The following is a 27,183-nucleotide window of genomic DNA, read 5'->3' as shown; positions in this document are numbered from 1 at the left end:
AAAATTCTTTTGCAATATTGATAAGCCTTCTATGAATATGTCATCTGAGATTCATGGATCTTAGGACAGAAGAGCTGTATATCATAAACTCAATGAACTCAGTTGTGCATGAGACCTGGTATCTTCTAGTAATTTGGGTTGTCAAATAATTCATGATTGAACAGAAGTATAGGGTTTAGAAATTTAGTCTTGATGTAGAATACTGTTGACACATCTACTAGCAAGCTTTTCCTCTAGTTAATTGTTAAACATTAACTTATTTTCAATTGAAATTTTCATAAGACCTCTTTTTCCCTTCTGCCCCGCTCAAACAATTTTACAATGGTAGTCTCAACAGTTACATGAAATGACAGATTAACTAACAATACAAAAATGCAATTGGTTTTCCATTTTAATGATTCTACTTGGTGCAAGTTATCTGGACATCAAAAAGTATTCTGCTTTGGACTGCTTGTTGTTGCATAATTTAAATTCTCCGGTATTTTCATTCAAAAGTAGAAGCTTTTAGCTAGCATGAGTGATAGTCATTAAAATAAAGCTCGGAATACAAGTTTTCCAGTAAATGATTTGACCTTTTCGGTACTGGAGCCTGAGATTACAAATGTAAATAGTGACCTTTGAAAAGCTGGCAATTTTTTCATACTGCAGCACTTAATAGAAGACAATCCGTTGCTTTTTATTAAAACATCTGTAATAAAAGTTTTGAGAGGCTGCCTTTAAGTTCTGAAGTCAGATATTAAATAAATTTTCTTCTATTTTATTTTTAATATTTCTTTATTTAACTTCCTAGGTCTATCCGGGGCAACCTCAAAGTAATGCATATTTGGTGGCAGGGAGTGCACAGATGGGCCATCTACAAGGCTACAGTCTTCCTCCTGAACAGCTCTCCTCTCTCAGCCAAGGCACAGTTACTCCATCTGCCAGCTCCGTACTGCCTGGTCAGCCTGCACAGACGTCTTACACAAAGTAATTTAAAATATTTTCCTGTTCAAGTTTAAATCAATTTAAACTTCAAGGACTACAGATAGTATTCAAAGGAAACTTTTTTCATACAGAAATATAATTTTAAACACAAATGAAAGATACTGCAGTGCAATTATTTCCAATGTGTGTTTTATTGGTGTTGTGTATATGGTAAAAGTTCCTGACAAACTTCAAACTTTTATGTTGTTTTTATAATTTTATCTAGTTTTAAATTTTATATGTAAGAAATACATTATTTATTTATATCTATATTTTTATATAAAATAAAAATAGAAAATGATATCGATATGATGGATAGGGTTTTAATTATTTTTAATATAACTTTTAATACACATCTCATGATGAAAATCATCTGCTGCTCTGGCTGGCTTTACATAATTTCTGGGATAGTGCATATTGTGTTGTTCTTTTTTCAAATATCTTACTGTGGAAGCATGGGGAGAACTCTGCTGACTTTGGAAAATAAGTGAATAGGGCTATGAATACTTACCAAAGCTTAAACAGCTTCCCCATATAAAGGAGCCACAAGTGGCTTTCTATTTTGGGTAGATACCCAGAGATGCTAAGATTTGGCTAAGCTACTGGTATTACAAATAAGTTTTGAATTGACCTTAGGAAAAGATTAGGGTATTTTGGTTTTGTTTGCTTGGTGGTGGGGTTTTTTTGGTGGCTTTTTTTACTCTCTGTATAAAGTAATTTTATTTTATGAAGTTGAGATAAACATCCGTCTTGAGTTATCAAAGTATTTGTTAGTCTCAGTCCCCCAAAGTTACTTATTTGCAGTGGTAAGACATATATTGATATACTGAGCTTCTGCATAATTCTTGTTTTGCTATTTAAAATGGTTGGTCGGATTTTGGTTTTTTCGATAAGCAGAATGGAAAGTAGATGGGGCTCCATGAAAATAAAGCAAAGTACAGATTCACAGGGAGGTGTGTTTAAATCTGAGGAGTGTGTTTGAGTTCTAATTGGAAAATTCATTGGCTACAGTATTAAATATGCAAGGTGTCCAGATTTAGGAGGATTTTGTGTGTATATAAAGAACAGCTGAAGCAGTGATAAAGTGTTGCTGTTCTCTTGGTAAATGGCTTGTTAATTCAACTTCAATTTATTTATTTTTTTTCCCTCCCCAGTGCAATGGTTGGCTCTGTTGCTGGAAATACTTACTCTAACCAGGCTTCAGTGTATAGTCCGCCACCTGCTACTGTTGATGTTGCTGCTTATCAAAATGCTGGAACTAGTATGTCCCAGGTGCCAAACTATAACTTAGCATCAACACCTCTGCCACAGACAGCAGGCAGTCAACAAACACCTCCACAACAACCACAGCCTCCACCACCTCAACAACAACAGCATAGTTACTCACAGAAGGCTCTGCTATAGGATCCAGGACTTCTGATTCCTAATCTTCTGTAACCTCTGCTGAAGGCAGTTGGCAGTTCTATGAGTTTCTTCCTTTAATCTCTTCAACTTTGTTTATCCTCAGCTTAATAAGAATCTATCTTGGTGAACAAGTTCAATTTGCACTGACTTTTTAGGATTTTTTTTTTTTAATTTTGCAGAGGAACAGATATATTAAGGACATTTAATTCCTTTTAAAATGCCTAAAAATTGGTACAAGATTATTTATGTCTGGTAAAATTGGCTAGTCTGTGAAAACTCAACACTTGCAAACTGTTGTGGCATATATGTTATGTACATATAGTGTGTGATTGCAATAGTGGCCATTTTGTATAGCTATGGTGATCATGTGAATATATTTAACACAATGTTTAAAAATAATTTACTATTTTATTTTAATCATGAACTGACAACCATGTTTCATAGTTTTGTCTAGTTTTATGACAGATGTGATGTATTTCTGATAATCCTGCATATCATGGTTACACTTACAAGCTAAGATCTATATATGAATTTACAAACTTATCTGAGTCTAGGTTTCAATACTTTTTGAATTGAACACAAGTGTATCATGACTATTAGATGGCTTATCTACCAAAGTAAACTAGTAAACTAGTAAGTGATTTGGGGGGATAACAGCAAATTATGATTCTGCTTCAGATATAATTAATAACTAAAACCTACTATTCAGAGGCTGCTAAACATATCGTGGGACCATGCAACAGAACAGGATCTTGCATTTTATCATGAGAAGCATGTAATTTATTTTTTCCATGTTGTTTTCTATGGTGAGAACCAGAACTGTATTCTATGTGTGTTGGTAGAGATTACACCAAAGACAGAGGAATTGAGTTGGAAGAGAAACGATGGAGTTTTAAACTGGAACACACAACATGAATGACACTACTTTATTCAAGTCTTCTTAATTAGAACATGGAGAATTATGGACATTTAAGTCACTTTGCTGAACAAACCTTCAGGGCTTTATTTTATCTCTTGTGGCCTTGCTTAGCAATTTGTTGTGCTTACTGTTCTTACACAGACACTTCTGCCTTAAACATCTGTTTCAATTTCCAGTTGTACCATTTGAGTTTATTAGCCCTTCTACAGTATGAATAGTTTATGAGTCATCTTATTTTCATTCACTTTCAGGTTGCTTCGGATTCTCTTCTGCAGCAGCATGCATTAGCCTATTTTAAACCCTTGCATTTCTCAGTAACTTAGCCAGGTGGCTCTTTAAGGCATGATATTTTCTTTCTATAGCTGAGGTGCTGCAAAAGGAACATGGCAATTGAAGGCAGCATTTTAGATATTCTTGTTCAGAGTTTCTTGTACAAAGAGTGTTGTAACTTTTGCATTTGTATTCAATCTATTAATGCATCCTGGTTTCCTCATCTCTTCCATTGACTCTGTTTCCACTTAGAGCAATACTAGATAGCTTCAACATCAGATCCATGTTTTCAGTCTTGTTAGTGTATGTGTCAGAAATTGTTTGCTTTTGTGTACTATATTTTAGTGTGATGCTTCTGGAATTAAATGTTGCCATTGTACATTATACTATAAGCTGACCTCAATTATCGCATACACTCCTGCATCTGTTTGCAGTTACCTAACATGTCTTTGTTTCACTGTTTTCATAGACACCGGTGTTTTGCTTTTAACGCTTTCAGATGACTGCTTTGCATAACTTCTAACTGGGGTGGTTACAACGCGCTTATAGCTGATGTGTTCCAGTCGGGGATGTTCTAGCCAACTGGCAGTTTTGGTACTAGTATTTTCACATATTTTTTTTCTCTAGAATTCTTAAGCACCCTTACAAACTGTCATTACTTCAGCACTTGGTGTCATAAAAAAAGTATGTGGAATTTGAAAGGAAATACTAAAAAAGAAATAATAATCCAAGATACTGTGTCATAGATAATTTTTTATAGATCAAAGAGGTGGTTTTCTTTAGAAAGAGCATGTAGTATAATTTAGATAGTGTTCTGTATCCTTTAGGTACCTTATTCCAAAACCAGAGAAGCAGTGTGTATGGAAGAGTGTAACTTCTACACAAAATTGTCCAGCTGGCATTGACTATGTATATTCTTAGGTGGTCACATGTTCCCTGCTAAGGGCCTATGGAATCTCTATACAGAAATGACTCAACAAATATATTTTTTGTTACTAATTTATCTTAGTTTTTAAAATTTTTGAAGTAGTCTTTCATTAACACACAGAAATGCTCGTTACTGGTTTCTCCTTTGAACACTGAAAACTTGGGTGTATTTTAAGTCTGCTTTCCAACTTATTTTGGGCATTTTACCCATCTTTCAGAAAGTCAAAATCACCTTTCATTTGTGTTCATCATGACCAAAACCAACTTTCTAAAATGCAACACCACTATAAATTCAGTATAATGAAAGCTGTGAAAAAAAGGTGGATGCTTTTAATTTTTATTTTCTTCACGCCTTTGTTAGAGTCACTGGTCTAAGTTATCTCCTGTAACAAGTTGTGAATTTTAGTTGACTTAAAATCTGTTTTCATTGTCCACGGTTGGTGCAGTAGATCACTAGGTGTTAAGGTTCAGAGTTTTAGCAGTTCTGTTGCATCCTATGTTTCCCATTTCAGATGCGTTTTTCAGATTAGATTAAATTTGGAGCTGTGTTACTTCAAGTTGATTATTTTTATTTATCAGAAAATATAATTTTGCCATCTCGCTTGGTTGTGTCCCATGTGCTAGATGCTCTAAAGTGATGCCTCCTCCTACCTTGCTAGGTGCTGTCATTGCACTGGTTCCTTCACTCATCCTCTTGTATACTTTCTAAATGATAATTCAGCAATTATATTTGAGTACTCCTCTGCTGGTTTGGTGTCATGAACCTGGAGATGCCATTGCTGGTGCTTCTCTGCTGTGATTTATTCTGAGATTCCTCATGTATGCATTGTTTTGACTAAGTTCACATACGTTCTGTCTTACTATGGTATTGAACACTGAAATCTGGGTGAGGGGGAAAGTACATGTACAGCTGCTGTATGGAAAAACTTTTTAGCAAATAAAGTTTCAGGAAGTTAATCTATTTGAAAGTTAATAATCCTTGGAAATGCTGTGTTATTCATGTTCCAATAGAAGACCTAATTTTTGAATGTCTTGTTTCTTTACATGTAAATTGTCAATGAAAAGCTAAAATGTTTTCATAATGTTTTATATAACACTTTGTTATTTAACCCTTTTATGAAGGACTACAAAAATGTTAATTAACTTCAGAAGGGTTTTTTTTAGTGGCTTGGTTATCGTGAACTGGAGCAAACTGTGGAAAGTGCCTTCTGTGCATTTCACTTCTATAAACAAAGCTTGTTTACCTATGTGTATCATCTCAATTTATGTGCACATAACAAAGATGTCAAGACTTACTGTAAAGCATCCCAGGAAAAATAACTGAGGCAGTGTGTTAAAATTTGCTACGCTGATGTCATGGCAGTGTGTTCCACAGTGGGCAGCTGCAGGAACAGTGGCAACGTATTTACCCATCTCTGTTTAGTCACTGGCACCCATGTAGATGTGTGTTTAATGTCACCAGCCAAAGGACATACAAACAGCAGTAAAAAGGAACAAAATAAACAAATTACTGCATGCTTCTCAACAGGTGTGGAACAGCATATTGCCCTCATGGTATAGCTACTGTTCGTGAATTTTGAAGCAGAGGGAGCTGAAATGAATTTGAGTAACCAGAACTTCAGAGAAAACTGTCAGATTGCAAATGCTTAGATGCAACAAAGGAGATAAATTTGCTTTTAGTAGCGCGTACATATTTTGCTGACCAAGTCTAGGCTGCTATTATAGTTCTCTGATTTCATTTAGATGGCAGGAACATCAGATTTACACTGGAGAACTGCTTAATACCTCATTCTCCAACTTTTTTAGTATATTCTCTAATATCACCTTATTTTTCACTCATATTTCAAAGATGTCTGTGCAGTCGTTAAATATAAAAGTCTTACACCTTGTCTGCTGGATTTCACAGACAGAATGAAAAAGAACATCTCTAATTACAGCAGCTACAATGGCGCTTTGGGTTACGTAACTGCAGATTCCTTTGGAGAAGATGTATGTATCTGTTTTGAAGAACACGGGAGCATAAGTTTTCCAGTTAAAAACTGGGAGGAGATTTTTTTAAAGAAAAAGGCGAAGTAAAAGTACAAAAACCTCTGTTGCTAACAGCAGGCAGAATCATTTTTTACTCTGTTATTCAATCTTAGTAAAGCTGACCGACTCTACACTACAGCTAGTCCTTTTTCATTTTCAGCTGCAATGAAGAGTATTAACCTTCATGTGTATACTATCCAGCACATATCCAACAAATAAAACATGGGAAGGCCTTGACATTTGGACTTTTTTGCTTCAATATGTAAAAAACACTATGTACATTTTTGAAGCCTGTTTCTTAAATAAGGATGTTTGTGTTTAAGAGCATTCCATTTCCTACTATGTAAAATTGCAGATTTAAAGTTCACTTTTCATTCTGCTACCTTGGCAAAAAGGTGGTAGGCGTTTTTGTTCTATCCTGCATGTCCTTCTGGAAATCCAAATAATTTTTGTCATGAAAAAGAAAAGAAGCCTGCTGCAGTCTGCTTTGGTTTTAATAAAGTGTACACAGTAGCGAAGTGCATTTTTGGTTTTGTTTGTTTTGATGCTCCCTTTGATGTTGGCATATGTATATATTTAGATATACTGCACTGTTGTACAAGAATTGTTTTAGTAAATAACACTATTTGTAAAAATTGTTTATTGTTTTTGGTATGAATGCAAAATATTAAAGTTGGAGTATTTAGTTCATTACGCTGCAAAGTCAATTTATAAATTTCATGGAAGAATAATCAGAAAAGGACTTCTTTTGCTGGAAGGACTTGGAGATGCAATAGGCAGGTAGGGAAGAGATGGGGTTGTGGTTGTTCTGGTAGGGTTTTTTTTTGTTTGGGTTGTGGGTTGGTTTTTTTTTTGGGGGGGGGGGTTGGTGTTTTTTTTTTTTTTTTTTTGTATGGTGCTTACACATAGATTAGTACTTCTAAAATTTTTAATCTGTCATTAACTCCCTTCAGCTAAAACCAAAGTAATACATAAGATTGTACATCTTATTTCAAGTATGCTGCGTGTCCTCTTTCTTTTGGTAAGAAATACAGCATGAATATTTTACAGGGGTGGAAAAGAACAAATGAAAACTGTACCTGTATAGTGTAATTATATATGTGCTTACAGATCAATAAGCAAATACTACTGGCAGCTTGTCAGTTAATTTACACAGTTGTTTGACAGTTAATTCCATTTCTGTTGACAGTAACACAAAGTAGCATAAAACTTGGTGGTTTGATCTATGTGAGCTGACGATCAGGCTAAAGCCTGGTTCTTGAGTCCACATTACTGCTTAAAATACTGTTACAGTTGAAACTTGATAGTCTTGAGAGATGTATGCTGTGTTCTTAAAACAATGTCAGACTTTATTGGTTTCTTGCTTAAACCAATGTAGGCATCTGAGATCTCCATGGGACTTGGGGAGCAGTGGGCAGATGATGATCAGTTTGGCCTGTTCTTAGAGTCTCTTCCTAAAAACATGAACCAAACACCTTTAGGATAAGTGATTATGTGGGCTGTGTGTTACTTAAGTATAATTTCTATGTTTCAAGAGAATATCAATTGAGTTGACAGAATTGAAACTCCTACAGATAGTGTAGAAATGAAACATCTCTGATTTGGGACAGGGAATTAATACTGAGTTTTCTTTACTTCCCTCTCTGTTGGGCAGAGTGTGTTCTGTTGAGATGCCTATGATGTAAATACAGTTTGAGAGTTTGTTCCATAGTGTTTAAAACTTATTGTAAAATCTGCTGCCATGAATCTTGGCAACAGGTGAAAAATAAGCATCAGTGTGTTTAAGGGGATCAAACCAACTATCTTAACTTAAACTTCAATGAACTGGTTCATATGTAATCTCTCTTCATAGCAGTCACTTCATGTTGCATTACGAAGGTGACCTTAATGCATTGTCTTACTATTGCAGCTGCTTTTCAAAATCTTATGCTATTCTGCAGGATCACAATGTTTCTAAATTTAAATTCTCTGGATTATTTTAAGACAAGACCATTCCGATCGATACTGATTGTGATCTGTGTTTTAAGCAGGAAATGAGAAATAAGACATTGTGAGAGCACCTGTGGAGAAACTGATTAAGGCTGATTTGCACTTAAAATTCGTATCAGTGCCGAGAGTATTAAATGCACAACATGCGATAATACAGAAAATCATATTGGGGGCGGGGTGGGGGAAGGCAAATATATGTATTTCCAGTTGCAGGTTGAGAGCATCTTGGAGTACAATCTCTTGAGCTGCTATAAAATACAAGGAATATAGTGATTGTAGCACCTCCTATTTCGCTTTGATTTTGCTTAACCCTGTTAAACATGAGTTTTGAGTCATAGAGTCATTTACGTTGGCGAAGACCTTTAAGATCATCAAGTCAGCCCTTAACCCAGTCGGTTGTGCCAAAGTCCACCACTAAACCATGTCCCTTAAGCACCACATCTACATGTGAGGGTTTTTTTTAACACTTCCAGGTATGGTGATAACACCACCTCCCTGGGCAGCCTGTTCCCATGCATGCACCCTTGATTTCTAAGATCAGTGCAGGCTCGTGTTTATGGCCCATGTTCCCAAGACGGGTGACGTGTACTGCCTTTGCAATTGTGCTTTGGACCCTCCTCATAGAGGTGGTGAATCCAGCAGGAACGTGTGGTTGGTGAAGCCTGCACCTGGTGTGACACTGTTCAGTAGTAGAAACTCATTGGACTGGTCAGTGTCCCTGTTTACCATCTCTGGCTATAGGAAGCAAACTTAGCAAGAAATGGAACCCTTCAATGTATTCATGCCTGGGCCACTTCATTTTATACACTGTATTCTATAGCACTTTTCTAAGCCTGATTTCCTAATAAGCAAACAAACCTGCCCTGCCTGCTAGTGAAATCACACTGGAATCTATTTCTAACGAGCTGCGATGGCTCGCCCCGATGACTCATGCATCCTCAGGTATTTGTGGATTATGCAGATGTGCTTCCTTTTGGCAGTCGGTGTGTCAGACTGTCCCAATTTACTGTGCCTCACAAAGGAGTGTGAACATTCAGATCCCTTGGTTTTAATGTCTTTTAGACTTGTGAAAATTTCCCCAAATTAGGATTTTTCTTTGTTCCTCTGGTGACATACTCTTATAGCTGGTGCTGAAGAATTGTGGCAGAGTTCATTTAGGCAAATCCTGCAAGAAACAACCATGCGGCCTGAGGAATATAGGTGATTTGATCATTTACATAAAAATACGGTGGTTCATGTAAGAACAATAGAAGTCTCAGCTCAGCCAGGGACAGAGAAGTTACGGTTCTGTGGAACTGTGTAAGAACGCAGGGCCAGTACCAACCACCGCACTAAATGTGCTACTGAAACATTCAAATGGATGTTTTCAGAGAAACCATAGGTGTTGTCCAAAAGACTTTTGCTGGGGGTGTGTGTTTGTTCAGAGGGCTCTGTTTCCTCCAGGTGTGGTGAGGAAAAACAAATAGTGAAGAATTCTTTTGCTTTAACAAAGTCCAAAATTGTCACTTTGTGACAAATTTCTTGCATCTTCTGTGGAATCATTATTTATGTTATCTGCTTGTGTGGATAATGACACTCAAGTGGGATTCAGCATTAGTAACTTTTAAAACTTCTCCTGCTTACTTAACAGTAATTTTACTTTGGTAATTTATCTTAGTAAGCTTGTTCTCTCTCAAAACAGACATGCTTTCTACTCTGGAGCACCTCTTACCTTCTGGATAATCAAGGCTTCCTGTAAATGTTAGCTGTTCCTCCCAGGGTTTCAGGGTGCAGCGATTTGCCTTGGTTGCTCAAACCAATTCCTAATTTTGCTTTTTGCAAGAACTAAACTCCCTTGAATTTGTCTATCCATGAAGCTCGAACTGACACCAGGTTTGTTGCTTTAGTTTCTTTGTTCAGGACAGATAGTAGGTAGCAAGCAATTAACGGTGTATCTGTAACCAGCAGGGAGCTGAGCAGCAGTCAGCGGGACCCTGGAGCTCAGCAGCAGCAATGTAAAGAATCCAAATCCCAGCTCTCCTGTAGATGTATATTCAACCAGTTCCATATACTGTATGTTTCCTAATGGTTTTCTCCTCGTTTCATATGCTTTCTCATACTTGATCCTCACAGTAAGCATGCCTGCAAATACTAATGGTTAGTAAACAATAAATTTAATTTATTACATATGTATATACATTTCTATATTTGGACATTTCTATGCTGCAAATCTTCCTTCCACAATAATACAGGTATTTTGTGGAGCCTTTAAATTGTTTTCTGAAGTGCAGACAGTTCTGCTCTTTAACCTCTGAAGTTCGTTCTCTCCCTCCTCACCAGCTCAGTCACACAACTGCTGTATTTGGGCTTTTTATTTTTCAAGTCTCTGTAATGCCACTTTAGCCTACAGCATATTCTTCTCATAGCACCTTGTTATTAACTTTGAATCACCATTTTTCTGATTCATTTTATTTTTTGTTCATCAGTAGTACAGTTTCACAAGAGAATTGTCCAGGTTTCGAGCCAGGAAAAGGGCACCTCTGTTCTTGTGGACCAGGGTTTAGTTCTGAACATTTTAATGATACAAGCTGATAGTTGCATCCTATTTGCTATTTTTATCCATTACAGGATTCAGAAAGGCAATTACTTTAGTATGCGTGGCAAGTCCATTGTAAACTTTTATGGGTGGTTCACTATACATTGTGTGTTGCTTTCAAGAATTTAATGATGCTTATAGAACCCCAGAGATGATTGCAGCTTTCATTCCAACTAGATCATGCACTTAACGGCTTTTGCAGTCTCGTTTGTCTCTGCTAGAGACTGTACATTCTTTGAACTCTGGTTTGTCACTAAGGCCTTCGTATGATGGATGGATGGGGGAGGAGGCGGGGAATGTAGGAGTTAATAGTGTAAGAGTAGTCTATTCCAGCCCTGCATTTATCAAAGTTTGTGTCTGGATTTTTCAGGTGTTCATTTATATCTTCCAAAGTGAAAGCATGTCCTTCAAGAACATGGGCTGTTTCTGCAAATTCCTGGGGAAAAAAAAAGTTTCTAAATTTCCGACAAACAGGGATGTACTTCCAGAACACCGTGGATTGTTTTGAACATAAAGTACTTTCTTAATTCTACAGTGCATTAATATGAGCACACAAATTCCAAGTAGCTAGAAATGGTAACTTTTTAAACATTTCTTAACGGCGGCAATTTTTACCACACAGGTAGATGAAGACTAAACTTTTCCAAGAACAAGTCAGGCTGTCAGTGCTGCTGGGACTATCCTCTTTGACATGTCCTGGCCTCATCCTTGAAAATAAATGCTATTCCAATTATTTAATTGTACCATTTAAGTAGAGTAAGTAGAACAGATGTAAGTGCTTAAAAGTAAATGCTTTCCTTTGGAAGTAATTGTTTTTGAAGTGTTGTACTGTGCTGAACACAATATTCTGACGGAAATGTCTGTCTGCCTAATTAGCCAGCTCTATTAAGAAGTGGAATTTGTAACAGACCTTGTAAGAATTTCCACTTAAGCATAATCCAGTATGTTTCTGTATTTTTATCATGGTATTTATGTTATTAATCTGTTTCCTCCTCATATTTTTCTATTATTTTGGGTAATTTTAATGTTTTATTTTTTTAAAACAGAGTTTACATGGACCCATTTCTGACTCTATTTTACAAATCAGATTCTCTTTTAGCTGGGAGTTGCCTCCAAGTGCAGGACATTTGCAATCATGTTGGGAGTGTCCATGCTGCTCTTCAAAATACTCTATTTAACAAGCCTCTTTCAGCAACCTTTTTTTGTTATTTTTTCGTATTAGTTGGGAAAAGTGAGTCTTTTCGCTCTACCATTTGTATTGGCTCTTCAAATCAATCGATAACTCTGTTGCACATAAAAACATGGTGATCTTGACATTTTCCTCCTATTTTCTGTCTTACTTCCTACTCCTTCCTATGTCTGCATTTTCCTTTCATTTTTATCCTAACAATCCTCAGCTGTGCTGGTCTCAGTTCCCAGCACATCTTTCAGGCTGCAGCCGGGTGTGTGATGCACAGCTCACCTCAGTATTTGGAAATGACAGTTCACTATTGAAGATTTGCTGCAAAATCCACCTGTGGTCTGCCAGGAATCTTGTTGCCATCGTTGCAGTTTATGATCACTTGACTTGTTTCTGGCTGTTTTCTTTACTCAGTTTGTTTTTTAAAATGCTTCGGAACACTAATGGGTACTTTGAAGTTCTCTCTCCTCCAAGTTCAAAGGGAATAGTTTTGTTTAAACAGTTTGAGCATGCGCTGAATCTGAAAGTGTCTGGACATTGATAACGTCCCCATTATCTATAGGAATTTTGTAGAATAATGTCAGTTTAGCCTCTTATAGCCTCTTGCCTTACCTATCTGATGCTGACTGTATTCAGTCCTTGGAACTCCTCTCTCTTTTTCTGGCAGACCTTTGCGTTGGAGATTTAACCAAATAAGAAGCAGCTCTGACCATTACTGCTTTCGGTTCATATTTTTGATAAAAAGCAGGATAAACACCACAAGTTCCCTGGATGTGTTTCAGCATATCCAGATCCAAATAGCCGTGCTCACGGGGACCTCCATATCCTGGGCTAGTGGTGTGCAAAGGGATGACACCAGAGGCGTGACTTCACATTAGTGTTTTGGAAGCTGAATGTGGCACTGCACACTTGTTCGTCCTAAACAAGGGACTGGAAGGTCTTAGATGCTGGCTGGTGGATGCCCTGTGGAGTTAATTTTCTGTATCCTTACTAATAGCAAAACATTCCTACTGCAGTTGCAACACAGTTTCACATGTAGGCAGCAGTCAGGAAAAATATTGTTGACCTCCTAGATATGCAATTTTTTTTTTTAATATCCCACTGATGTATTAAGGAATATGACCTCCTGGTTTGTTAACAGCAGACTGGTTTTTATCAGCAGCCCTACTGTATGTTCTACAGCAGTAAATCCTGTAGGTTTTAGAATTTTTCTTATCAACAAGGTCTGCAAAAACTCGCTTTTTCATGATTTCCTCCTAAGCCCTGGGATCCTCCAGGACAGCTGTAGCATTGTCCACATATTAATCACATATTTAAGCCCACCTTGTGCACTGAGTTTACCACAATGTCAAGATTTCCTAGTTCTTGTCTATTTCCGTCGGGGGCACAAAGTTTTAAATTGTCCCTTGGGAAGAAAAAATGGTCTTGGCCACTTGAGGCACAGTAATCTTGGGTTAATTTATTTTAAAAATAAAAATCAGTCCTGCATAAGATCAGTATCAGCAGTGCAAGCCTAAAGAGTTCGTGTTTCATTTGGGAAGGGTAAGCGAGGGTCTTTAGCTTCTTTGATAGGTGGAGGCTGTGATTGATAAAGTTGTCACTTCTATCATGTGCCTTGCATGGATAGGCATCTTTGCTTCACCAGTTCTTTCATCTTTCATTGGCTGTGACTTCCACTGCAAGACTGTAATGTATTTTGTGCTATGAAACAGATCTTCACTGGAGATCTAGCCTTTCATAATTACCCCAAAATACTTAATTTTGTTTGAATTTCTCAGGTAAACCAGACTTGTTTTCCATAGCTCACTACAGGTATTTGGCCTGTTTTATTTTTTACTTTTAGTACTCGTCTTGCAGAAAAGAACAGAAAGGGCAGCTATTGAAGGTATTTGTGGTAAAACATGGAATATATTAGTCAACCTTTTTGGGTGATGTTGTAATTTGGGATTGCAATGACAAGCAAGAGACTGTGATGAAATTTCTTTTCTTAGTACTTCACTGCCAAATTTGTCAAGCGTTGGCTTCACTTGAATTGGGCATGACACGTGGGGTAGGGTCTCAAGAACATGAGCTGTGGAGAGAATGAAAGAAAAAAGCAAATTAGTATTTGAGGTGGATGATGCAATCGGGAAAGACAAAGAAGGAAGGCGACTGTGCAAATATATGAGTCTGCCGTGATACAACTTTGTTTCTAGGACGTGCATGTTTTGTATAGAGAGGATTCATCCATAGAAAACCTCAACTGTCTGTAAACAAAGCAGTATTTTCAGTCTGTGTAAAAAGTGAGCTCTGTGTTATAAAAGATGTAAAGCAAGCCAGGGCTCTGAGTGAAATCAGAATTATGGCGTGTTCTGTAATGTCAAGAGGCTTACAGAAGTTTCCTGCTTTGGGTGCATTAGTTAAGTACTTCACCTAGCAAAATTATTAAAACAAACAAAAATGAAGGATATATAGGCAAATCTTTTTGGACAGTATCCTGACTTCTATGGCACATGATATCCTGAGCACTTCAGTGTTCATCTTCAATTGCTTACATTTGCACTGACTAGTTCATAGGGAAAATCAGTTTTTATGATTTATGAAGCATTTCAGCTTGCTTTGCCCCCTATACCTACGTCTGCTGTTTGCCACGCGGGTCTTGGCTTTAAGAGCTTAAAGGAAGCATGGGATGTATATATGGAGCATGGTTTACTATATCCTGCTTCGCTGTCTGTGTGACATTTGCTGATTTGGTTTCCTGTAAAAACTGATACATCAGCTCGCTTCTGGCCATAGATAACAGGCAGGAAGAGCTGCCAGGACTCCTGAGAAGAATAGTCCGTACAAACCCTCCATACAGCATAGAGCTGAAGCGAGTATTTTTATTTTAGGAAGAAAAAGCAAATGGTATGATTTGATACTGCAGAAGGAAGCAGTTCCCAGAAAGTACAAATATTTTAAGTCGTTCATGATTTCAAACCCGTTGCTCTACAGAAAACTTAGATAAGATGACAATGTCAGTATGAAACGAGAGAGAACGAAGTTGTTGTGTCACTGCTGCCTGGATCGCTTGGCAGGCTGCCACAATACATTTGCCTGAGCAGTTACATGCTGTACTGGCTGAAATAACAAATGGCACAGTTGCTGTTGGACCTTCAGAAACAGGCTGTGAGGATCTGGAACTCTTGTACTGAACTGAATGCTGCAGATATCTAATTTCTGGGGTTCCTAGTGGAGGTAATCTAATCTGGGTTTAAATGCAGAGAGCACAGCCAACTACTAGTTAATGAAAAATCAGTATGTTTTAGCTAAGGAACTCTCACTGTTTGAAATGACAGAAGTGCTCTGAAATATTAAGAAGTTTCTTCTGTGAAATGGTAAAGATGGCAAATTACAGAAAAGATGTTGGTCTTGACAAAAAGAGTGGTCTAAAAAGGGGAAAACCTACCCTATCACAGAACTGTTCTTAACCCATCAGAGTAATTGTTCCCATTCTAATTTTTCCGATTTAACTGGCATTTGATCAGTTTTGAGACTTCACGTTTAGGATTAAACCAACAGCTAGGTTTCACATCTTCAAAGTCATTTTGATGCCTAACTCCCACTGAAATGAGGCATCGAAATAATCCAGCCATGACTGTGGCTGATCTCTTGCTGATCCCTAGCCAAGACACCAGGAAAGGCAAAAAACTAATCCCAAATCCTGCCTGGTTTGGGATTATTATGCCTTTCCTCTAGGCACCTTTTACCTTTTATTGGATGTTCTTTCTGGTGTGTTGTTTGGGGATTTTGTTTTGTTTTGTTTTTTACTTTGAGTTACGTAAGGAATGTCTTGTCCGTCTGTGGAAATACCTAGAAAAGTTGGAGTCCAAGTCACCTATAAACAACCTGTACCTGTATAAGAACAGAAGCTGAAGCTCTCCTAGTGACGGGACCGTTGCTTTTTGGCCAGGGGGGAGTTACAGGACTATTTTGTAAGAGAGAAAGTGAGAGTGTATGAGGCTGCTCAGTCCTACAGTGCTGTCGATGTCCACATGCGTGGGGGCTGATCCCCACTGCTGGTGCAAGATAAAGGATATAATGATCACAGAAAATAGTACCGTACCATGCTCTGAATCAGTTTGTGGGGTAGGACATTTTTCAGCTAGGGCCCAGCCTGGGTGCTGTTGCCCACCATTTTGGTCTTCTACATGGTTTTCAGAACGACATTGGAATTTGGCTCCCTGCTGTTTGAGGAAAGCTTTCATGATTGTCCTTTATTACTCTCTCTGCCAACAAGTTTTATCATGAGGAACATTACAACCTTGCCTGTGAGTGGTCATCATAAGTACTGATTGACCTACATAGTACGCTACATCAGCATGCCTTAAACTGGTGAAAAACAAGGCGCACAGCGACTGCACCACGTTCTGTGAACACACAGAAAACCGGTAGCTGAGGTTAAATTCCAGGAGCTCTGGATTCTAGCCCTGTTTGCACATCATGAGTGCTGTTTCCCTGGATTCAAAAATCTCTTGGCATAGCTCCCGGGAATCTGGACTACTTCCCTTTCAGATTTTACAAAGTCAATATTCATAAATATTCTGAGGGAAATGCCTGTTGAGTCTGTTACAGAGTGGTACAAGGCATTTCACTTAAATCTCAAGATTTAAAAATCTTTTTTTTAGTAGGAAACCAGTTGTACAAGTCAACAGTGAAATTGGCTGTTTTCCTTACGAATACAACAGGTACAGCTTGGCTTTGAGGCGGTGTGAGATTTTCTGACTCCTCATAACACTTCCCAGTAGGAGAGAAAAAGGTGATTCAGTTTCTCTGCTTTTTCATGCCAGGGCATTTCTGCTGAAAACGCTGCTCAGTGAAGAGCTGCAGTGATAGCTTACGTTAGGATGCTTCTGGCCAGTCTGTCATTTCACTACTAGTTCACAGCTGGTTTTAGAGGGCAGGTTCTTCAGGGCAGGCTAGTGCTGTTTGCGTGTTCAGCATATTGCTGCATTTCTTAATAACTTTGGAGCTCTTGCCAAACTTCTCAAAATTCAAGGCAAGGCTGTTGAATTTCCCAGAAATTTTGATTTGCAGACAGACTCACCACTCGTACATTATCAAAACTTTGTAAGAGGAAGCAAGTAGTTTAAACTTCTGCCTTCTTTTTATCTTCTCCCAGTAAGACCTAGTGCAGGAGACACTGCATCGAGGGGAGGTAAGGTGTTTATCTCTTGGAGCAGCACTGCCCTGAAGTTCAGCTATGGATGAGCAGAATGAAGAAGTAAGAAGGCTCGTTACTGCAATTCTAGCAGCCTCCTGAGATCCAGGTGAGGATTTAGCCCCAAGGTATCTTTTACACCAGTCCCAGCCTTCTCTTTCACCATGTGCTTTCTCACAGCAGCACTCAGCATTATCCCAGCCCCTCCATCAGAGGTCTGCTCCCTCCATCAGAACTACTCCCACACACCACACACACAGTACCAGCCTTGCTCCCTCTACCCCTGTCTTGCAGGTCATCCTCCTTCACGCATACCTCTTCAGACCATGATCTACAAAATCGTTTCACAGCTTTTTTTTCATAGGCAATAGGCTGGAGGGTAGAATAGCTTAGAGACTGTCTCAGTCACTTTTTGGCTCATAAATGTCACTATATTCAGTACTCCCTATACACATCACTATATTTTCTCCTCTAGTAAGTTGAGGAAAGTAGTAACTACCTCATTTCAGGGGTAAGGAAGTAAGAGTAGGAATAAAGTGACACATTTACAGGATCACTAAATTAGGTACTTGAGACTGGCTTTGTGGAAAACTCCGTGTTCATCAGGACTGGCGATGTTCCTGGGTGATGCTGCAGCGACAGGACACGTGCTGCACAGATCTGAAATCTACTGTGGGAGGCATCCGTCGCTGTACACGTGCCCAGATCTAATCCACCCTGCTGTGGTCTAATGAGTCATCCCGTATTGTGAATCCAGCATGACGATTCCTTTTCAAACAAACTTGGTGAACTGCATCTGAATGCATAAACAATTTTGGACTAATCAAAATGGCCTTATTCGGTGACTAAACAATGTCAAATAAAAACATCATTGTCAATCTTGGTCATTCTCAGAAGAGATGAACGTAGCACCTTTATGAGCAAAACACAGGACGAGCTGTAGTGGGGCAGAGGGTCATCTCACAGGCCATCGCAGCATGGTGCTGGCCTAAAGGGCAATCTCTGGGAGGGATGCTTGGTCTGTTCTGGCACAGACAGAACCGGGGAATGGAAGTTCTATTCTGTTCTGCAGGAAACATTATCAAAAGAAAAATCTTGTGGTTGAAATTAGAATAAAATGTAACAATGTTCTGCCAAATTAAAATTTCATTTTCTCCCTACTATACTGAAAATGCAATAATATGTACTCAGTGACTGTTTAATTTATATAATACTTCATGATACTTCAGTTTTACTGAGTTCATTTGCTGATGAAAAAAGATTTTTAAATTCTGCAAAAGTCATGGAAAAAACTCCAGACAGCACAGGCTTAAGTTCATCGAATGAGACAGGAAGTTTGAACTGAAATCACAGATGTAACTGCAATTCTCTGTGCCTTTAGTGATATTAGGTGTATTTCCTTCCAAAAATCAAATATTCTGCCAATGGATAAACCCTATACCATGGGTAAAACTTCATAAACTTGAGGTTAGCATATATTTAAGCTTTTCTAACAATAATCTGACTGATATTAGGGACAGTATCCATTTTTCAAAAAATATGTGCCTTTTAAAACTAATTTTTAATGCCGTGGGAAATCGCACTGAAACCTGTTTCCTTTTTTTTCAAATAAAACTGCTCTGTCACATGTGTGTGTTACAGTACTTTACTACTGTAACCATCATGAATTAATATTCATGGTGACATAGACTTACTGGTATACTGATCATGGGTGTAGAATTTCATTTATAATAATATAAGAATATTGCAATGTTGCTCAACTACTACCCAACAGAATAGTTGCCAAAAGAATGACAAAGATTTCTCGGGTATCCTCTTCATACTTACAGCAATACAACAGTATTCCTATTCCAGCGAGACAGGATCAAATCTGCGGTTAAGGAGAGTCACCTGTGATTTCATCCAAAATTAGATTATGTGAAGTAGAGTTAAAACAAGCAAACACGCACACCTCAAAATAGCCCTCTTCTCTGCAAACAAAACCCACACACGCCTCAAAATAACCCTCTTCTCTGCAAACAAAACCAACCCAGACTCTCTCACAGTTACTTGTTGATTCCATAGCCTGGTCAGAAGTTGTTTCTTCTTAAATACCGTTTCCCAGTGATTTATTCCTATCTTGAAGCATGACAGTTCTTCAAGGGACCTCTTTGACAGCTTATGTCTATGGTTATATTTTGAGTTGATAGTGAAAATAGATATGAAGACTGTTGGTTTTGATTTAAACTGGATTTTTTTGTGCTTGTACCATGATATGGCAAATAGAAAGGACTGACAAACCAGCTCTGTACCATTTATCCCTTTTGCTTTCTCTATTATATCTCAACTTTTGCCTTTCATTTCTAAAAAAACTGTTGCCTGGCAAGGAAACCTCCTCATCCTTTATTAAACACTGCTTCATCTGTGAACTGCCACATTTCTGCTGTGTCTCTTTTTAACCATGATAAATAACTAGAACTGAGTGTACAGCTCCAAAGTATTAACTGTTATCAGCATGTTATGGTGTTACATTAATTTCAAGGTGTGTTCTGCTCAGCTTCCACTGAGTTCCAAATTTTGCTGAGCATTGACTCTGCAATAATATCCACATAGTTAGATATTATTATGCATAAAGAAAACTTAGAGACCACTGGTGTACTTGCAAAGTTATGTGAGGGATTTAAGATATGTATTAATTTTATTAATTGAGAAGTAGTCTTATCACAAGACTCATGGCACCTAGATAAATGAGAAATGGCAGCCCAGAGCTTTATAACTGTCTCTTGTGCAGATAACAGCACCGTGGGTCCCACTGCTCTGGTTGTGTACAGCTCTTCGCCATGGAGAGCGCTGTAATTAAAACCAAATTCCCACAGTTACCACACAGGAGTGCTTTATAATTACAGAATGGGAGAGAAAACTGAGTATATTGACTGTGAAGAGCGACCAATGCTTACTCCAGTGGCATTCCCTTTCTGCCTCCTGGCTGGAGAAAATTTGTAGCGTGGATTTCATGTTTGAGAGATTCTGTTCTGGGAGTGAATTAAGGTACTTCACCTCCCAAATCAGTGGTGAGCTATTCTCATCCTGTACAACAGATACCTGGCATGGGTTGTAGACAGACGATAGAGAAGTGAATCCCATTTGCTTTATGTTGCCCAACTGGAAGTTAAAAAAGGTAGTTTAAAAAGTGGTTTTTTTTTTAAAAAAAAGCATGTAGGGCTTGAGGTGTTGCCTTAAGAAAAACAAAATGGTTATTCAGATTTAATATTTATTCTATTACTCCACTCAGCACAATGATGTATTTATCCTGTGCAGGAACGCAGGCCCAGGCTCAAATTAGGTATGAGATCCAAATTGCTCCTCTTTCTTTCCACTGACAGCAAAGGGAGGTTAGGATGATTGCACTGCTGTCTTAGGAGTTGTGTAGGTTGGCTGAACACATTTGGGGATTTAGAGGAGATTTTTTTGTGGGATTTAAAGTAATTACAGAAAAAATGAATCTACTTTCTTGGCAGTGCTTTACTTCTTTTTCTTCTTTTCTTTTTTTCTCACCAGTGGCCAAATTCTTTTTGAGATAATAGTATGTAAAACCAGTATTGAACTGGATCTTACTTATGCACTGTTTTGTTCACTGTTCCTATTAGCTGTCTTATTTCTACATGCTTGCAGAAGTCAACAGGATGAGCTTAAGCCTTGCAAACCAAGACAAGAGATGAAAAAGTGCGAAAAGTTTCGATAATGCTTCTTTCTACTGGCTCCTGTATGGAGGAAAGGTGCCTGGTTCAGCCTTAGCTACATTTGAAATCAGCTCAGGTGGCTGTTGGTCAGCATCCATAGGTTTGTGTCTTGGCTTTTTTAGTTCATGTGCAACAGTGCTGTAATTTTCCCTCAATTTGATAGTTACATTTAGTTTGTCTGCCATTGAAAATTTTTAGAGAAAATTCAAGATTTCTGTTCATTTTCTGTGATTTCCCTCTTAACTTTAACTCCTTGTAAGGCTTCCTGAAAGATTCCCGTTTAAATACAGCTAAATTCTCTGACTTCTTTATACTAATTAGAATGTATAAATAGTAAAATTCCTGACATGATCCTCCTAAATAATGTTTTAGTCTGTGTCTGTCGTGGTTTAACCCCAGCCAGCAGCTAAGCCTCATGCAGTGGCTCACTCACTCCACTGTAGTGGGCTGGGCAGAGAACTGGAAGGTTAAAAGTGAGAAAACTTGTGGGTTGAGATAAAGACAGTTAAATAGGTAAAGCAAAAAGCTCCAGGCACAAGCAAAGCAAAACAAGGATTCATCCACTACTTCCCCTTGGTAGGCAGGTATTCAGCTACTTCCCAAGGGAAGCAGGGCCTTGGAAAGACAGATGCCATAACTCCAAATGTCCCCCCTTCCTTCTCCTCCTTTCCCCAGCTTTTATTGCTGAGCGTGACATCAGGCAGTGTGGAATATCTCTTTGGTCAGTTGGGGTCAGCTGTCCTGGCTGTGTCCCCTCCCAGCTTCTTTCCAACCCCCATCCAACTCGCTGACAGGGCAGCATGAGAAGCAGAAAAGCCCTTGCTGCTGTGCAAGCACTGTGAGAGAAAGCATTTACAACCTGGTATCTCACAAGTAGGTTGGGATATCAAGCGTTCAAGAAGAATTAAGCTAGGGGAAAGTCATCAGCCTCTTCCATTGCAGAACTTCCAAACATCAGTGTCTTAATGCTGGAAGGCTTCATGATGCCCATGGAAGAAATCCTTCAATACAAAAATCTTTGGTATCTTTGGACTCTGTTGAAACTAGGTGTTTTTTTCTTGGTGTGTGGCTAGAAAGTGGCCTAGTTTATGGCTACATTCCTCCCTGTCCCTATGCAGAATACTTTTGCTTTCCAGGCTATTCTCTGAAATACATACCTTACAAAGTTTCTGGTTTTGAGATAAAAAATCGTGTATATGCTACACTAGTGGCTTGCTAAGGAAAAGTCCTTTCACTAAAAGTAAGTCTCGGCTGTATTCACCAAGTAGCCCCTAACATAGTATGCTAATTTTAAGATGTAAACACCTTATATGTAAGGATTCCTTATCTGTATTTTATATGAAACAGTTCTCACTCCACAATCCGATACCTATGTGTTTCTGAAACATGACATAGTAGAATACCATGGAAAAATCAAATTAGAACTGATAAAAGGCACATGACAGGATCTTTGTAGGCACACTGGGTGTTCTACAGCCATGGATCTTCTCTCCTTTACCGCTTGAGACTTTTCTATGATGACAGAAAGCAGAAGCCTTCTAGAATTTTTTACTTGGCCTGAGCATCTGAAAACTTTGGGCTGTATTTGCCACGGCTTTTAACTATGCAGGTGACACTAATTTGTAGCTGTAAGCAACCAGAAATGCAAGGGCATGGACATTTCTCTTTATTTTCATAGTGTGGATCAAGCATAAACTGAACTTGAAATGTTAGAAAACATGAAAGTATACATACATTCCCAATAGCCATGTATATTTATGAAGCAATTAAAGTATATGCAAGGAACAATGACATTCTTGCTTTGCAGTAAAGGCAAAATGTTGGAATTTTAAATATTTTTTAAGTTTAAAGCCCAGAAAGAAGCTTGCATTAGTTGAATTTAAAGTGAATATTGTATGTGATATTAATATCCTCAAGGGACTTTTACTAGGTAAAGGTTCTGTGGTGACAGATGTTAAAACCTTGATCATTCTCCTTCCTAAAACATTTTATTGTATTTTGTTTTTAGAAATCAGAAATATCAAAATCAAATCTTGAGTAACATTTCAAAGGAATCTGATTTGCATAAAGAGGAATATTAACTTTGCCAATTTCTATTTCTTTCCCTGCTCAATGTCTTGTTTATATAGCTTCTTAATGTAGTATATGTATTGTGATAATAGTGAAGACACAAATGATGTGCATTTTGTTCTTGAGTATGTGTTTATTATATATGTCCACGCAAACATTAGAAATGTATAAAAAAGTATTGAATGCCATCTGAGAGATACAGGTTCCCAGATGAAACATCAAAAAACATATTGGATGCAAATGTGAAAGAACAGACAATAATCCAGTTGTTTTGCTTCAACACAAACAAATTAGGCATATTATGTTTCAGGTCGGGATACGATTTCATGTACACCTTCCTGTTGACTATCAAAGTGAAGGGCTACTGTGATTTCAGGGTATTTTGCCTGGAAGAGTCACCAGTTGCAAGTACTGGATGCGTCAGAAGTAGAGAGCGTCTGACCTGTTTCAGAGGAATTTAGGCCTTTCTGTTCCAAATGTAAATGGCAGCTGGCTTGCTATCCACAGAGAGAGATGAAAACATATGTCTATCTAGGGCATGTGTCCCATCATGTTATTTAGCAAATGGGACTTGTGGTAACTATTTGCCTAGAAATCACTGTAGCCTGAGACTGCTGAATCCTTTTGTCTCAAAAGAGAGACAATCTTTCCCTTGGACTATGTTAGATCAGAATGCACAATTCATGTATTTGTGTGATGATTCTCAAGGAGCAAGCCAGAATCAGACATGGTTGTTGAGGAGTATGCTGCAGATGGGACATGGAGGCTATATGAATAAACTCACCTAGACCTGTGCTGCTTTAGAAAGGGGGTATATATATATATATATATATATATATATACACACCTACCCCCCACAGTCAAAATGGCTTTGAAATGGCAGTTTCTCCCCTGTGTGCAAGGGAAAATGAGAAAAAGACAGTTTTCAGCTCAGAAAGGGAGCTAATTTGGTGAGGCATATATCCCAAGAAAGGCTGGAATACTTGTCTTGGAAGTATGTATTTCTGATGCCTCTTTTTGGTTTTAAGGGACCTCTGGAAGTCACCATGTAGTATGACTGCCACCCCAAAGCAGGGCTAACTTGAAATTTAGATCAGGTTGCTCAGCTCCTTGTCCAGTTCAGTTTTGAGAATCTCCAAGAATGGCCTAATACAGTTCCTTCTGTCACTTCAGGGTATAACTCATTCCTGGTATAGTCACTGACTGCTGAACAGGTATAACTACTCATCTATTTACTTTCATTTTTCTGCCTATTTGTGTCACACGTGCACTTACTTTATGTGCAGCCCCCTTTGCTGTTTGAATCACCTAGGTTTAATCTAAAGAGTTTTGTGGCAGTTATACTTTCCTCCACTGAAACTGAACTTCACACAGTGTTTCCCTTCTCTTTTTATCTTGGGCCAAAAGAACACCACAAATCCCCAAACTTTCAGTGACAGTCTTACAAGTAACAGTATTCTGCTGGGGCAGCAGCATTATTTTCCATCTTCTGACTTACTCCTTCTAGCACTAGATGCTTTCCTGGGCTTCCAGGTGTTGCTAACTGCTAGTGAAAGAAATATGTAAACAAAATTAAGGTGTCTTGGAAAAATATTTTTTCTTCTACCTCTAAAACCACTTTTTATAAATTTATTGAATGCCTGAATATTTTGAAGGTGTTAGTGCTGGAATATGGAGGAATTCTGAACTGTACTGTGATTATTTGAGTTAGCAATAATCTCAGTGCAAGCATTCGGATCTTTTAGTTGTTCAGCATAAAGGACGTTGCAAGTAGTTAGCAAATAATAAATATCTGTCATATACTGCAGCAACAGATTAAATTTCCCAGATGTGAATTCATCAACATAACAACACAGAACATTGCTGATTATGGCTGAAATACTTCCCACCTCCTGTCCCTGGGCCAGGCTGTTCCTGACCTTTCAACGGGTCCACAGATGTCAGGAGATATTGTGGAGCACTTCCTCTTCACTCCCTGCACGTAGTCCACAGGAGGGTCCAGCACTGCTAAAGCGCCTGACTGGAATCCCTTCTGATGTTAACGGGAGTTTCATCATTGACTCCAGATGAGCTTGGACTTCACTGTTTCATCTCCTCTAATAATATTGTCAAAGTACCTTCTGACCTTGCCCTGTCTCCTTCCATACTAAGCTCACATTAGTGTTTTCCTGGATGTGCTCTACTTTTCCACCCAGAACTTCCAGCAAGGAGGCTTTTGAAGATTTGCAATGCCTACCAGAAATTTCTGAGAGAATGACAGTACAAGGAGAGCTGCTGTACAACACACTTCATACACACGGCAGGTTTCATGCTTCGCAAATTCATCTATGGTGTATCACAGTGCTCAGTAAGTCCCATATGATACAAGAGCCTCTGTAGGTAAAACAGCAGTAGATTGCTGATTGCAATCCATTTGGGACCCTTCAGACGGTACATTGATAACAGCCTCCAAGGAATAACATGCTGCTCCCCCCGAAAAAAATAAAATAAAATAAAAAAAGCACAGGGATCCCAGAAGTGGGCCTCCTACCCAGCACAGCAAGAAGCCATAAAACCCCCAAAGCGGATGGTACAGTAAAGGCACCTTTTCAGAAAGATTGTTGCATTGCATGTAGGTGCTTCAGCCTGTGAAAACCCAGCTAGCGGCGAAGTTCTGTTTTCCCCACATTCTCGTTCCCGAGCAAGATTCAAATTCTGTTAACAGCAAACACAGCCACCCCAGTCAGAACGACAAACAAATCTGTCGAATTTCATTTATTGGCTCTCTGAAAATGCCTCAGAGTTCTCCAGCCCCTGCGTCCCTCCCGGCTCTTCCTTGCGGCCCCCGAGCCCCGGGAGCAACCTGCTGGCCCGCGGGGGAGGAGGGATGGGCGGCGGGGAGGGGGCGCAGCCCAAACCCCGGCTTCGCAAAACCGGGTCTCTGCCACTTCTGCAGTCCCCGCTCTCGGGAGAAACCCGGTCGTTCCGGCGAGGTTTTGTTTGAGATCACCTCGGAAAGAAAGGAGGGGGATGTCCCGCTCCCCCGGCGCGGGTTTGGCTGATTTTCTCAGAAAACAAACCACTGATCCACGTGCAAGCTGACGGGGCCGCGGAGGGGATAAAAAAAAAAAAAAGAACTACCACAGCGACAAGAAAAAAAACCAACCAACAGCCCTCCTCTCAGCTATCACCACTTTATCACCTGCGTGTGCCTGGAAGAAGGCTCTTCCCTCCGCTGGCGGTGGGGAAGGAAAAAAAAAATCAGCTTAGGAAAGCAAAGTTTGAACAGCGAATTCCTGTTATTTCAAAACGCCCCATGTGACAGGATATTTCCTTATCATTTCGAGTCCAGCGCTTTCCCCTGATCCACCAGCCCTTCACAAGTGCGGAGGACCTGCCCGCGGGAAGCCCGCTCCTCTCAGCGGCGGGGCGCCACCGGCGGAGGCGCGGCGATGGCTCCCGCCCTGCTCCTGCTTCGCCTCGCACTTCTCCCCCCGGTTTGTGCGCTGCTGGGTAAGTGCCCCCAGGGGCTGTGCAGGAAGAGACGTGCCGAGAAAAGAGTGGGGTCGCGGCGGACATCGAGCCCAGCCTGACCTGGGGCTTGAGGGAAGGGAACACCCACACAGGTGAAGACCACGGCCATTTTAACCCCCTAGGTGCTGCCTGAGGGGAGCCGCGATGCGGCGGGGCAGGCAGCTGCCCACCCCAGCTGCCTCCCGCTCCTTGCCTGCACCCCGCGGTGCCGGTGCATGAAGCTGCCCGGTGCATGAGGCGGCCTTTCGGGTGCCCCTGGTGGTGTGGGCACCAAGAGGGCTGCCACTGGCAGTGCCTCAGTTTCCCCCACCGCTCTGGGGGCTCAGTCCCTGATCGATTGAACACCATCATTCAGCTTTCCCTCAGGTACCTTCTCACCACCGAGGTTTGTGGAAGGGCCTGGTGTTGGGGCTCTGCCTTTCCTCCAGTCCTCTGGTCTTTAACGGG

At 39.4% G+C, this 27,183-nt stretch overlaps 2 protein-coding genes across 2 annotated transcripts in view; both read left to right on the top strand.

Moving 5' to 3' along the window:
• Positions 1-7,201, top strand: part of STAM (signal transducing adaptor molecule) — a 36,532-nt gene extending 29,331 nt beyond the window's left edge. Inside the window, exons 13-14 of the mRNA XM_080386343.1 lie at positions 791-966; positions 2,118-7,201. Coding sequence (XP_080242469.1) covers positions 791-966; positions 2,118-2,367 — 426 coding nt within the window. The 3' untranslated portion in view covers positions 2,368-7,201. The remainder of the gene's footprint in view (positions 1-790; positions 967-2,117) is intronic.
• Positions 7,202-12,205: 5,004 nt separating this feature from the next.
• LOC308063406 (macrophage mannose receptor 1-like) overlaps positions 12,206-27,183 on the top strand; it is an 81,093-nt gene continuing 66,115 nt past the window's right edge. The window contains exon 1 of the mRNA XM_080386333.1: positions 12,206-26,715. Within this exon, the coding sequence (XP_080242459.1) occupies positions 26,655-26,715 (61 nt within the window). The 5' untranslated portion in view covers positions 12,206-26,654. The remainder of the gene's footprint in view (positions 26,716-27,183) is intronic.

This window comes from Falco punctatus, assembly GCF_963210335.1.
Source record: "Falco punctatus genome assembly, chromosome: 4".
Lineage (NCBI taxonomy): Eukaryota > Metazoa > Chordata > Aves > Falconiformes > Falconidae > Falco > Falco punctatus.
The sequence above is the reverse complement of the archived record's forward strand: the minus strand, read 5'-3'. Positions and strand labels throughout refer to the sequence as shown.